Below are 14,879 nucleotides of genomic sequence, written 5' to 3' on the forward strand. Positions count from 1 at the left end.
TTGACATGGTACAGTCGGCTGGGTGCTCCAAGAGCACAATTGCGAAGGGTGCTTCAGCTTCTGTCTGGAAGCACCTGTCTGGCTTTCTTTCCCTTGGAAGCCCATGCTCTCCTTCTTTGTCAATAATATTAAGTATTTCCCTATTCACATGGATCCAGATTCTTCCACTGTTTGGTGTTCTTTCACTCAGGGAAAAATAGTTAAGCAACCTGTTGACATGGTTTAGTCAGCTGGGTACTCTCAGGACATATTTGATTAAAAGGTCCGTAATGCGGACAACTCAAACGATTTCTCTCCCTGGGGAGAGAGACTTCTGAAAAATGGCTGCTTGCTTTCAATGGGAGGAGAGTGAGGGCAATGCAGTGTGGGAAGATGACATCACACACCCACAACCACTTGTGTGGCATTTTTTCCCCCATAACGTACCAGGAAAAATCCCACATTGCTGAGGAAACTGTGGGATAGGTCCTCACAATGCAGTGCTGCAACAGTTGAACTTTGGTGACTTAGTAGAGACACACTAAGGCTGCTTCTACACTTGTCCCCTCCTGTTGGAAGTGGCATGGTAATGAGGCAACTTGAAGCAGGCTAATGAGGTGCTAACTTGCATATTCAGTACTTCATTAGCATAATGGCAGCTGCGCAACTTTCAAAGTGCCAATTTTGAATTGCAGATTGACAGCATAGATGAGGTCAGCTTCAAAATAAGCACCCTGCCTCAACATGCCTTTACTCCCACAAAACTATATTGGAGTAAGGGAATGTCGAAGTGGGGCATTTATTTCGAAGCTGCTTGCATCTATGCTGTCAATTTGCAATTTGAAGTCTGTATTTTGAAATTCACACGGCCACTATTATGCTAATGAGACACTGAATATGCATATTAGTGCCTCATTAGCCTGCTTCAAATTGCCTCAGTACCATGCCACCTCTGACAGGAGGGGACGAGTGTAGAAGCAGCCTAAGCTGACATTGTGGGGAGGTGCAGAAACTCAACTTTGACTTTACAAAACCCAGTGTTACAAAGCTGACTTTAATAAATTCAACTTTATTTTGCAGTGTAGATGTTGCCAGAGACAATTTACCAGCTGATTTTATAGGAAAACTTACTACCAAGAACAGCAAAGAGGGGGAGAGGAGCTGTTGTAATTTCCTCTTTCCCCACTCATCTATTTTTCAAAGTCAGAATCTGCATGAAAACAACAGGAGAGACTATTTTCCACTAACCTACACTTACTCCTAATTCACTAAACAAAATCTGGCACCTGTCTGGGATTTCATAGGCTAGTCAGTGAGCAATCCCAAGTACTTTAACTTGTAAAATGAAAATGCCAAGAAAATGAATTGTTCCCCATTACACAAGAAAAAGAGGAAGAGAATGTTGTGATGTTGTTCTCAGAGGTGTGGAATACCCAAAAATGGGACAATTCAAGCCCTTCATTCTTTTGGCCATAGGGGGTTTTGTTCCCTGGTCCAGCTCCTCTCCCCTGCCAGCCAGCCCCCACTATCACACTTTCCCCTTTTCCAGAAGGAAGAAATAGTCTCAGAGACTGGTGTAAATGCCACTTTCAGCCAAATCCCAATCATTTTACTCATGAGTTCTCACACTGAATTCAACAGAAATTGGCATGTGGATAAGGTGAGCAAGGGACCTTAATTAGCTGGAGATCAGTGGGGGTGGGATGGGGGGAAGAGCACTGAAGTGCAATGAGATCTATGTTTTCTCCTTCCCCATCCCCAGAGAGCAAACACATTACATTTATGAGCTTCCTAGACTACTGTAAAAGAGCAAGATTCTTAATCCAACCTATGGAGCCAGGTGTCCCAGATGGAAGCATAATATACTGCTACTCTGCCACAAGGACTGGCTCTATGATTTAGATTTTATTGCAGGCTCAATACATCCTAAGAATCGAATAGCTAAGGATGTTCTCCTGGCAGTGCAACAGTTCTGCAGCAAGCACCATATAAAATAATGCTTTTTAGAAAAGATCTTTAAAAATAACTTAAACATAACAATGTCATGCTGGTGAATAGCATTCCTCTTAATACTGTATGAACATGAAGTATGCCTTATTTTTATGACGTTTACATATACAAAAACATGATTAACTACAAACTTGTCTCTCATGTATAAGAGTGTGCACCTCCTACCATCATATCCTTTGGGGGATATATCCCTGGATTGCACCTTGGGAGCTATGGCTCTCTTGCCATAGGCATGGTTGTCATAACTGTTATATTCAAACGAAGTCTTAGAGTATTTCTCTAGTTCCTTGGCCAAGTTGGAGCGGGGTGTGGTGGTGGGGACATTGTTTCTGTAGCCATACTGAGGGATCTCCAATTGCTTAACAAAGCACATGGGCCTAGAAATTAAAGATATGTACAGTTTGTTAGACGCAGTTCAGTTTATTGTGTTTGTGCATAGTTTATAGTTCAGATTAGAAAATCTGAGTTATTATTTGCACTCAAGAGACAGCAATATATTATGGTATATGTTTGGTTTGGTTGTTTCAAGCAAACAAACAATATATATTTTCTTGAGCAAAGCCAAGGATAAATTAAAGAGAATAGTGCTAAATGTAATCTGTGACTAAAAACAATATAATTGATGAAAGTTCTATTTAAAAATACTTAAGGGCTTTTCCTCCCCTGCATAATTACATTATATAAAAATACTCTCTTTGGGATGGTGGATTAGAGAAGGACAAATAGACTAATAGAAATTTTAGACAAATTTCTCTAGTTAAAAAACCGAACAAACAAAAAATCCCACTACCGTCTCCACTCAACCCATGGAATTCTGCCAATAGTATTTATGTGTGGGGTCCTGTGTCACACAAGAAGCTGGGTCCCACCTCTTCATAGTTCATGCAGATCTTGGGAGATCCACAAGAGGCAGCCACATAGTCGCTTTTGCCTCTGAACTGCCATCCAGTCTCTCTGGTTCCCACTGCCTCCCGCAAGCAAGGCTTTGGCATGAACTGTAACTTGTGGGGCTGCTCTGTGTACCACATTCAGTGGGAGGTGGGGCAACAGCACTGTAAGGGAGGGGGTGCAGCATGAAACAGACTTAGGCTGCGTCATCTGAAATTCTCTTTCCCTGTGCATTAGGAAGGGAAGGAGAATCAGGAGAAAGCTCAATTGGCTCACCTGCCCTATTCCCTTTGGTGGGACTTTCAAAGGCTCAGTAAACAGGATGCTGTAGAGACCCCTTCCACTTGCTCAGAGGCTTATGAATATGGATGCAGAGGTTAGCAGCCCTCAGTATGTGAGGAATGCAAAATGAGGACTAGATCCTGCAAGCCTTACTCACGTGAGAAAGTGTTGCATGACTGGACCCTAGACAGTGAGCCTTTTGAGGTTCTGAGCATCCTAAAGCCCAATGATTTTAACAGGGATTCAAGGTGCTTAACTGAAGACTTTGGGTGCTTGGGACATCAGAGGATCAAGCCCTCCCCCCATTATAACAATGAGGTAATTGAAGAGGCATTAGGGACACTAATTTATTCACAATCAAAAAACATTGTACCTACCTGGCTGATGAAGTGAAATAAAATAAACAGCCAGAAATACTAATATATTTTTAGTAGTTTGCATTTCTGGATGAATTCATTTTCATAGAATTTAGACAAGAGACTGAAGTATAAATTACCCAAGAAATTATATAAGTCATATTGTACCCTTTGATTTTCCTTTCTATGTTGAGTTTCTTTGGAAAATGCTTCTTCACTTTTCACATAATACTATGGGCCAGATCCTCAGGGAGTGGAGCCCAACATAGTTTAGGCTCATTTAAGAAATAATACAATTCACATAATGCATATTCAAAACAAAGCCCAAATGTTTGACAAAACAAAAATGCTATGAATTTTACTCCTTTTTAGGTGAGGACATACTGAATGATGGTGGGATGGAGACAGGGGCAAGATCAGTTCACAGGATTTATACTTTAATGCATAAAGACCCCAATTAATTGTTGTGTATGGAATTTATAAGACAACCCTTGGGATGTTCATCTTAAATAGATCCAAGAGTTAAAGGGAAAGTGGACATAGTGTCTGAGATGACTGTCTTAACTCAGACTGCTTAACAAGACAGACCCAGAGGCAAAAGCAAATCTGACAACGCAACTATCTAAGGACTCAGCCACAGAATCAGATGCTGCTTCTAAAAAGTAGTTTTTTTATGCATGGCATCTGATTCCTCTGACTTCTCTCTAAAGAGCATTGAAAGCCATTGCATTTTTGGCCTGTGAAATCCTGCTAATGAAGATTTGAGGATTTTGTTCAATTATTATTATTATTATTATTACTATTATTATAGCACCAATCTCTGAGTAAAGAATCTAGAATACTACCTGAAAAAAATGAAAGCAGAACTGGGTCTAGACCAGATAAAGACACTGAAAACTCTTGGGGAAAGGAAAACAAAATCTAAATTCACCATATAATAGTCAGTTTTGCTGATGTAGGACAGCATTCTCTTTTCTCAACTACAGGAACACAAGGGTTTGGAAAATGTGCTCAAGATTTGATGAAGTACTGAGATAATATTCAAAGAAAGATGTTGATAGAGTAAGAAACGTTCATTAAAAGTCACTCTTTCAAAATTTAAGTCACAATGATAGCCTGACAGAGAGAAACTTATGGGAGGCCCAGGAAATTCAGCGTGCTGGAAGTGATGGAGAGTCCTTCAAATTCTCCCATGGGAAGAAGGGAAGGATGTGGCTGTCCTAATGCACAGATATCACATATTCATGGGGAAATTCTGCAGCTCTTGGGACATCAACGTAAGTCTGGTACATCATACTTAAGTCCAATGTCTTTGCACTGCTCCCTAAACTCTCGGTTTCCCCAGAAGCCAGATTTTCCTTCACCCACATCTGGCCCAGCACTAGGGGCATTTAATAATGCAAAGCTCCATTTTGCATAGGATAAATGCTGAATACCAAATGCATGGAGAGAGGGCTGACTATGCCAGATTAGATCAATCTTCTCTTTCCATGAAAATTTACATTCCTTTAATCCCTTCTGTGGGGGTGGGAGCAAAACAGAGACAATGAACTAACACTTAAGTGTTTTGGAACCTGAACTAGATCAGGTATTTTTCTCCATAAAAAGCTATGCTGCCAATTTAACACTACAAGTAGGGCTTCTGGTTTTCATTTAAACTGATATTTACTAGTAAAAGCCTGTGAAAAAAACAAGACTTACCGGTAAATATTAGTTTATTCCCAAAAGATATCAACTTTTTTTCACACTGTTCCTAGACTTTGCACTCCAGCAGTCAGCTTTACACCAAACAATGCCTAAGACAAAAATGAGCTTTTCAGGCTTTACATGTATTTGCCAAAATAATTACCAACCCAACCCCATGCAAATTTGTTGGGAAATAAATGCTGAGAAAATTGGATCCAGAAGCCCTAATTCTAAACTCTTCTTTGAGGGAGATATGTATAGATATATATATAGATATATATATAAATGTATATACAATGTGTATCAATATAAATGCTCAGATTAAGTTAATGTGTGATGAATTTTGCATGGTATTGAGTATTATAGTGATTGCTAATACCTTAAAACCCGATCTGATGCCTGGTTTGATTTTGACACATCACAGCTCTGATGCTTCTCTTGAGCTTTAGCCAGTTTCTCTGCTGCAGCAATAGGACATCCAGAGAGGCTGCAATTACAGAAAGGAAATTTAATTGCCTTGTCCTGAGTAGTTTCACATTATAGCACTGATCCAATTACTCCTTCTCCTCCTTAGCCAGCATGAGGAAGAATTTGGAGGGAAAAAGTTTCCAGAACCTTTTCTGTCATACATTTCTTCTACAAAGGACTTTATGTCTTTGAGAAACATTCTGCTTTCAAAGTTGTATGGATGATCTCATATCCAATATTCTTCTCCTCCTACTAAACATAGGCAGAACTCTCATGGATATCAGTTAATAGGCATAGGTAGGAAGAGGAGAATATAAACCAAAATTATCTGTGCAACTTTGTCAGCAGAATGCAGCCCTTTTGTTTATATGCATTTTGCACTGAAATGGTTGATGAAGATTTTTCAATGTCAACACAACGCAGACAAAATTTTGTGCTGCTTCACACCTCATTCAGCTTCATTAACTTCATTTAGTTTGTGAGAGGTATAAGTCAGTGGAAAATTTGTCTGAGCATCTCTAAACCTATATCAAAAATATATTTTTCTCGCAATTTATTCATGAAGTTAAGTCACCAAAGGAGAGTCTAGTCTCAGATAATGAAACATGAAAGAACCAAGAAGCTTGGACTTGAACTCTGTTTTATGAACGCTGAACTGTTATTGAAGGTAAGTCTGCTTCTGTTGTAAAAGATTTAGAAAGGTGGAAAATAAATATCCTGTTACCAGCAGATGGTGCTCTTAGTGAATTTGTTAAATGTGGTGACCTGACAATGAAGGGGTCTTTTTTTTTCCTTATTCTCTGCTGCATGCTTATATGAGCACAGCTCCTTGTGTTCTCCACAGGAAAGGCAAATCAGTGCTGGGCTCAGCTTGAAACCTTACTCAGGCCCAGATGCTTTCCTCTCAATAGAAGAAAAAAGAAGTAGAGGGTGGGGGAGAAGAAAGCAGAGTAAAATGCCCCAAAAGCTGCAGAAAGAGGAGAGAAGTATGCTCCTCTCCTTCCTCCCTGGGTACCCATGGAAACACCTCTGTCTCAGTTCAACAGGGGAAAGAATGAGGGCTCTATATAGGTTAGTGCCAGCCACTGCTGTCCAATAACATGCTCCTCTTCAGAACCAGGGATATCTTAGCAGATATCCAAATGAAGTTAGTGCTGCTGCGGCATTAGTTGCTGTGGCGTCTCCTCCAAAGCTTTGCTGCTTCTGCTGTACGAAATCAGAGGGAGACATCCAACGGCTGCATAGCTCCAGGGAAGAAGAAAGTGCCACAGTGTATTCCAAAGAGATTGGTCCTCTGTGAGGAGATCCATGGAGCTGAGCTGAGAACTCTCAGTGAAGCCAGAGCTCTGTAATAGTGGAGGGCCATAACACCAGTATCCTCTCTGGTCTCCTAAGCCATCTTGCTGCAGTTAACATTAAAATGAACTCAGTAATAGGAACTTAATGTAGTTTTCTGTGCTCTCTGCCCACCTTTCCTGGGTTTTGCCATTGAAGGTTAAAATGTAGGCCTCAAGTCCCTTATGGAAAAGTCACAAAATATAATAGAAATGATAATTTTCTATAGGATTTAAAAAATAATCCCCTAGGATGTAATAGAAACTACGGTCCATTTTACAGGATAGTTAAAATCTTTATAAAAATATCATTTTCTCTGAAATTCTTTAGGCTTCTCGAACAATTTCTATGAATTCAATTGCTTTCATCATCTTGAAAATCAAAAGTACTTTTCCATATTTTTTCTCATTCAGGCAAAATTATAATTAATTTTATGGATTTTGCATTGACGTCAGAAAACTGTAAATTGTGCAATATATATGCACTTGAAATGCTGTTTCTTATGTATTCACACAAAAATTGTTCTTATGATTGGAGCAGAACTTTTTACATGGTAGACAGTCGTCACTCATAAAGATGAACATTATATGAACAGTAACTCTGTCCTGGTCTCGATCATATTTGTAGTCATTTTCCTTTCTACTTAGGGGTCAAGTTCTTCTATTAATATAACCTTACTTAAGTTTTAAAAAATAAATAAAAACAAGCAAACACTACTTAAAATGTGTCTTATATGAATCAAATTAATCCTACACAGAAGTATCTTCATACTGTAAAATAAGGAATTTATGATGCAAAATGAATAAATAAAGCACAGTAAGCACCATCTGCCATCTTTAAAACAAAAGAACAAAAATCACACACACACTTTCTCAGAACATTTTGCCAGTAATGCTGCAGCTCTAAAGCAGTGTTCTCTCTAGACTACAGTCCAGTGATGACATCCTTACCTTCTGTGAGAATTCCTGTTGCTATTTACGTGGCCTCGACCTGTGCAGCCTGGTGTAGGACACTTAAGAACATTTTCATGCATGGCAAGAACTTGACAAAGGAGAGTAAGAGAAAACAGCAGCGTATGAAAGCAAGAAAAAAAAAATCAAGTCCCAGTATATATGAAACCATTTAAAAACTAACCAGGATTCATTAAAGACCAGCATTCCTCAAAATACATGTAACCAATGAAGTCTAATGTGGGAAGGAGGTGTTGTGACATTATGCTCATTAACACCGGTAACACTGTATGGTGAGAGTTATGGATTACAGAATCTTAAAATTAATGTGTCTCTCATGTAAGGGTAAAGCAGAAACACTCCATCTCCATATATAAATGCTGAACACTGATCAGCTCAATAGTAACAGGTGGACTGGGGACAGCCCAGTAATAAAATGTGGATTGTGATCGTATAATGAAGTGTAATGCACAGATAATAAAGCCTAAGAGCCAAAATTTGCTCTCAGCGATACCAATCAAAAAGTGAGGTACTCCAGATTTACATCAGTAGAACTAAGAGCAGAATTTGACCCTAATTATGGAAGTCAATTCATTTTCACTGGGGCCTAGTTCTGCCCACTGTCAAATGGGCGTAACTCCTGTTGTTGCCAATGGAAGATGTCACACATGGGTTTAGAATCAGCCCCTTTGCCTTTATTTTGATTCTCTATAGATCATAAATTATAAGGATGCAAATTGAAAAATAATATGGAAAAGAAACTCCTAAGCAGTAAGCACTAAGCATTTTGAAAGTAGATGCTGGTGGAGTGATTAACCACAAGAGTAAAGAATAGGTAGCATTGGCTTAAGCAAGGTGGGTGCAAAGTTCACCCGCAAATTTATTCAAGGTGATTCTCTTCTGAATTTCAACATTCTTAGTATAATGGGCCAAATTATCAAGAGATTTTGTAAAATGGAGGCACCTTAAAGGGGAACTAGACTGAGACCTTTTCTTTTGTATGACAAGAGATATTTCTCAGTCTATATCTCCAGAGCTGGGCAGCAAATGTATTAATGTACAGAACTAGGCCATTCAGCCCTTCCAAATGGCTCCCATTTTATTCCCTTAGGATGCACTCATGTAGTCCTTAGTTACTTCTCACTCAGACAAAATCCACTGAAATCAGTGAGTGCTTTGGCTGAATAAGAATTGAATAAAAACCAAGCAGACACGAAGATTTAACCCATAGATATGGATTCAAAGATCAGCATCACCACCACCGGCAGTGTATTAAAATGTGTGAAGATGCAAAGCTTTATTCTGAAATTCCTGCTATTCACAGCTGTTCTTGAAACATGCTTCACAAGGCCAGCATAACAGGAAAATGAGTTAAATAAACAAACACAAAGATGAGCTCACCTTTTTTTTTATTTTAGTAGCTATGGAACATGCAAACAGTTTAAAGCTATATTCTTCTTTGATTTACAACATCTTCTAAAGAGCTGTATATTCACCATTTATAAAAAAATGAGCAAGAACTTTGAGCACATGTGTAAATATTTGTGCTTCAGAAAATTAGGGGCTACCAAAATGGAAAAATGAATTCATTTAATCTGCTATATTTACTGATCAACCAAGATGCTGTGAGCATCCCTAAAGTATTTCCTCATTACCTTAATTCTAGAAAAAGAGCAAGCCTGCTAGGAAAGAGTTGTGTTGCACTCTCTGTTAATAAACTTCTGGCTTCCTCGTCCAAGACTACAACTTCCTTGGAGATTTGGTGCCTAATTCAGACCTGTTTCATTCCCGTATTACATCAGAAAATAAATTGCCATCAACATAGTTATGCCACTGTATAATTAGAGTTGTGCAGTGGTGAATCAGAAGCATGGTCTGCTACAGTGTAAGTCCCAGGGACCCGACTCTCCTTTCACTTGCACTGTTTTTTTACCAGTGAAAACATCATTGGGTCTGATTTTTCTCCTTAATGAGGCCTCTGGACACCAGTGCAAAACAGGTGTCAAATGTTGCCCTTCTGATATGGATTTTAATTTAATTTTTATTTTAATTTACAAAATTGTAAATGACTCCTCAATTTGCAAGACAATGGAGAAACAAGCCTAGAGAATTTAATGTGTCACCCTTGTATTACACCAGAATAAGTGAGAAAGAGAATCAGACCCTAGCCAGATCTTCAGCAGGTATAAATCAACATACTTCAGTTGGCTTGAGAGGAACTGTACCTACTTATACTAGCTAGAGAGCTGCCTTAAATTTTCAAGACAAAATCCTCCTCTCTTCTCCACAAGTGCAACTTCTTTTGACTTCAGTCCTCATAATACTCATGACTTTAAGGGAAGTTACACCCACAGAAATAACAAGAGTATATGGCCCAAAATCTTGAACAGGACTACAAGATAAAGAGCCAAATTCTCTCTCTCTCTCTTTTTTTATAACGTAAATTTCTTCATTATATTTCCAAACAAATAATACCTAAATAAAATGGGTGGTGAGCTTTTCAAGCTCAAAAGCACTATTGTTCCTGCGCTACACAACAGAGAAGGTTCATGCTGTGACATAAGCACTCAGAAGTAAAAGTAGCGCAGTGTTTGTGGAAAATCTTTCTATGCAGGCTGAATGTGTCTGTTTAAAAATAACCTAAGATTCTCAGAATCAAAGAATACAGCTTTAAAGGTTGTTCTGTTTAGTTTAAAAGTTAGTAAAGATATGAAAATGATGGAATAAAGAAAAAATATAGCACAGGACAGGATGCTTAACTGAGACATATCATACCATAAAATGGAAATTAAAAAAAGATTTTAAAAGCATGCTAAAAAATCTTTGGAGTTTTATCCCCAGTTTCGATGAAACAATGTGGACTTACTTTCTGGAGGGACCCTATCTTTGTGTGGGCATCCTGACAAACTGCGGTGATGGGGGTAAAGCCCCGTTACATGGCCAGTTCCATCACACCCAGGGGTAGGACATTTGCTTTCTTTCTTTTCTGTTCTTGAGGGATCTATAATTTACAACAAATGTGTCAAATGAATTATGCTTTACAGATTTCTGTAAGAAGGTTCATTTAATGTTGTAAGTTACTCTTTGGTAAATGTTCTTAAGAATACCAGAAGAAAAAACTGCTACTTTTTAAAACAATTTTGTCACTTTTCTCCCGTTATCATACAGCAGGCTCCTATGATCACAGCAATACTTATTCATTGTACTTAGATAGTGACCTTCTTATATCAAAGCCACAAGATTGTCAATCACTGCTCTGCTGGCAAGCATCAGTTTAAGAGTGGAAGGCCACTCTGAAAGTGTTAGCTGGTTCCCCCTTTCTTTTCAATGCTATTTGAGTGATGTATTGAAGCCTGCAAATGTACTGTCATAGAAGTTCAGCCTCTTGAGGTTAGCAGACCCAGCTCCTTAGCATACAGATTCAACAATTCAGCACAACTATGTCTTACTCAAAGTCATTCAAAGCAGATGACACTGATCTTTCTAAATTCTTTATGAAGTAGTAGAATACAAAAGTATATAGAAGCATTTTTCTTCCAATAAAACACCATGGAGCAAAAAAATCTAATTCAAAGTAAAAACCTCTTATTCTGAATTTGGGCCATTGCAATCATGCATCTATAAAGTCTTTGTATTCATAGGCTTAAAAGATTAGTAGTTTCCTATAATGCTGGCTATTTCTTTGTTTACCTGTACAAGTCAACAAAAGTGCCCAAGTAGACTTCTGTTCAATAAACCATTGTTTTCTGCCAAGAAAATAACGGAACTTCTGTTGAAATTATTCCTGAATAAAACTTGGTCGCCTGTTTCATCGGTTTGTTTCCCGTAATAGAATATTTTTAAAGTAACATCCCAAAGTGTCCAACTCAGCATGTAATACAAGTTATACCACATCATCTTTAACATTCTTGTCCAGTTTTGGAGAGAGGAACGCATTTATACACCAGTATTTAAGGAAAAAAACATTCATGCTACTTTGGCTACAAAGATTCTGTTTCATTCTAAGTTAATAGCTAAAAGCAAACATCATCACCCAAAATGATTTATCACCTTTTATGCATTTAAGCTGCTCCTATTATTTCTTTGCTGCAGGATTTATGATTTTTCTTTTAGAAATAAGGCTTTGTTATTAGGTTTCTATTAAGTCTTACAGTAAAATTCAGCCCTGGTTGAACGCGTACAACCTTAATGACATCAAGGGACCTTTTCAGTACTTCAGTACTTCTGGGTACAACCTCTTTTTAGTAAATAAAGTGTACATACTAACCAGAGTTTACATTCAGTTGCAGGTTTCTATTTTTGTATGCTCATGTGGTTGTTCTATATTCTAAATTCCAAACTTTGCTCAAGCATCTTAGTTTACGAGAAGCTCCTTATCGCATGGTCCTTATCCCCTGCTCTAATTTCCAGTATTAACTTTCACACTTTCAACTTTGAAAAGCATTTGTGAATGCTAATTGCTAATGTTTTATTTTAGTATGCATGTGTGTCAGGTGCAACACATCTGTTTTTTGCTGTTCAATGCTAAATATACTTATTTACAAAATTTCATCTTCAAAACTCTGTTCAATCATATAAAATTCACAAAAACCTTGTGAACTTGGTAGATACCATTACCCCCAGTTTATTCTTTGTGAAAGTGAGACAGTTTTATCAGTTAAAACCAAGGGCACAGAAGGAGTCAGTATCAGAACTAGGATTCAAACTCTGAAGTTTCTTCCACAGATACCTGTGCTGAGACCACTAGACTGCCAGTCACCTTTTCAGTTTTACCACCAACTCTGTGCAACTCGTTGTATTTAAAAAAAAGAAAAATTGAAATGTGAGGAAAATGTTAGGTAAGTAAGTAAATAAAAAAATGAAATAAGTGTAATATAAATATACCAGTATTCAAGGACTATAAAAATGCAAATGATTAACAAAATAGACCATAATGGCTTCTCTAGAGTCTACAGACTAGAACATCTGCTAATGTAAACTATGTAGTTCTACAGTAGTCAATGTAGGTATGCCAATTTAGATCAGCTGAGAAGCGGGCAGACAGTGTTATGCAAATTCTCCTGAGTATTCAGTATTTACGAGCTCCAAAAGAGCCTTTATGGTCTAACAAATCAGAAAAGATGCTGCACGCTAATCTTACTTTTCAAAAACTTGCATGGAATTTTATTTGCAGTGTCCCATTGACTTAATAGAAGACATCTAGCTAAAACTCCATGCAGCTATGCAGAAAACTTATGGCTCATGATTATATTCATTTATCAATATATATGCATACATATTTTGACTTCGTAGTCTGCTCTTTTTGAATCCCCCCCCTTTAGACGAGAGCACTGCTTTATAGTTTAATTGATTTATTTACTTCTTTTAGAGCCTATCCTGAAAACCTGACTCAATCTTTGTGATAGGGGAAGCTTTGTCTGAGCAAAGATTGCCTATCCTGGGTCACAGAATTTTGTAAGTCATTTGTCTTGGAGGAAAGACTCTTGGTAAGATTTTAAATGGCAGGGGGGAAAAGGTTGGTTGCAGTGTCTTTATTGTTTCAGTGATCTCTGAGAGCAGAGCTCCTGAAGAGAGAAGACAGGAGTTGTGAGTCTTCTTAGGTACCTGCATCTTGAGAATATTTCCCTTTAATTGTATCATTTATCTTTTTGGAGAACTTTGGTAAGCATGTTTGGGGGAGTATATGTGATATGGGAATGAATGACATAAATAACTCCCTTTCTTTCATCCTCCCTCTAATTCATGACAATACTCAGGTTTTCCCAATATTCTCTAGCATGAGGAAGGAATCATTCTCCTCCCACTCTCCTCTAGCCTTCCCCTATGAAAAACAGAGAAAGGTCACAATTTAAAATTTTCTTGACCTAAACTACCATAAATTCCAGGGCTTTTCTTTGGATCCGAGAGTTCTGTTTGGGCCCATCTCCCACTCATCAGGCAGTTCCTTAGAAGTAGGTTGGCATCAGGGAAGTTCCAGAAATAACTGAAATAAGAAGCTCATATTTCCACTATTACGTTAATCTTTGGAGACTGCAGATATATATATATATATATATATATATATATATATATATGTGTGTGTGTTTGTGTGTTTTCCTAAGAATTCATGGGGTGGTAGATCTGGAAAACATTGTTTTAATTATTTTAAGATGTTAGCACTAGTTTGCCATTTTCTGTTTGGTTTTCTTACAGAGACGCATAAAAAAGGGAACATAAACATATTCGGTGTCACGTGCAAACAATAGAAAATCCACATGGCTATGGAATAACTGTTTAACTCAACTTAAAAATGTCTTCCCCAGACACCCCACATTCCCACTTTGCACCATGGACCTTGTGTCTGAAAGCAAACAAAATTTCTAATTACATTGCAGAAGAGTTTCTGAAACCAATAACTTCCATGTTACTATTGTATAACTTATAAGAAACTGTCCATTTCGCCCTCCACCCTTAAAACCTATTAAAAAAATCAAAAATCTCCTAATCTGAAATGTGATGTGCGAACTTTAATCTCACAGCCAGATTTTATGGCCATGATATCACCCTTTGTAAATAGAGATTTATAAAGGAAAAACCAAACAAACAAAATACCACCCCCAACCAACAATCTAGAGATGAAAATTGGTATTGCATAGGAAATGCAATATAGAACTAATCTGACAACACGCTTAGCACCTCCTTAGAAATGCAGAGCCCTCAACTTCTATTAAAGTCAATAGAAATTCAGGGTAGTCAACAGCTTTCAGGAGGCATTGAATGCTTTACAGGAGAGATCCCCCAGGCATATAAATGCAGACACGAACAAAGGGTTGTGTTACTATAAACATGCTATTTTTAGGATAATTCTTTAAAATATATTTTAAAACTAACATTTTTATATATATCTATATATATATAAATACAAATATAGATATAGATATATAAT

The 14,879-nt window shown here is 37.8% G+C and overlaps 1 protein-coding gene across 3 annotated transcripts in view; it reads right to left on the reverse strand.

The window, feature by feature from the left end:
- MYT1L (myelin transcription factor 1 like) overlaps positions 1 to 14,879 on the reverse strand; it is a 178,346-nt gene that overhangs the window by 97,955 nt on the left and 65,512 nt on the right. For all 3 annotated transcript variants that reach the window (XM_074988935.1, XM_074988934.1, XM_074988932.1), the window contains exons 6-9: positions 10,821 to 10,955; positions 7,955 to 8,045; positions 5,581 to 5,688; positions 2,155 to 2,366 (exon numbers count right to left, since the gene is read on the reverse strand). In XM_074988935.1, coding sequence (XP_074845036.1) covers positions 2,155 to 2,366; positions 5,581 to 5,688; positions 7,955 to 8,045; positions 10,821 to 10,955 — 546 coding nt within the window. The remainder of the gene's footprint in view (positions 1 to 2,154; positions 2,367 to 5,580; positions 5,689 to 7,954; positions 8,046 to 10,820; positions 10,956 to 14,879) is intronic.

Source organism: Carettochelys insculpta, chromosome 3 (assembly GCF_033958435.1).
Source record: "Carettochelys insculpta isolate YL-2023 chromosome 3, ASM3395843v1, whole genome shotgun sequence".
Lineage (NCBI taxonomy): Eukaryota > Metazoa > Chordata > Testudines > Carettochelyidae > Carettochelys > Carettochelys insculpta.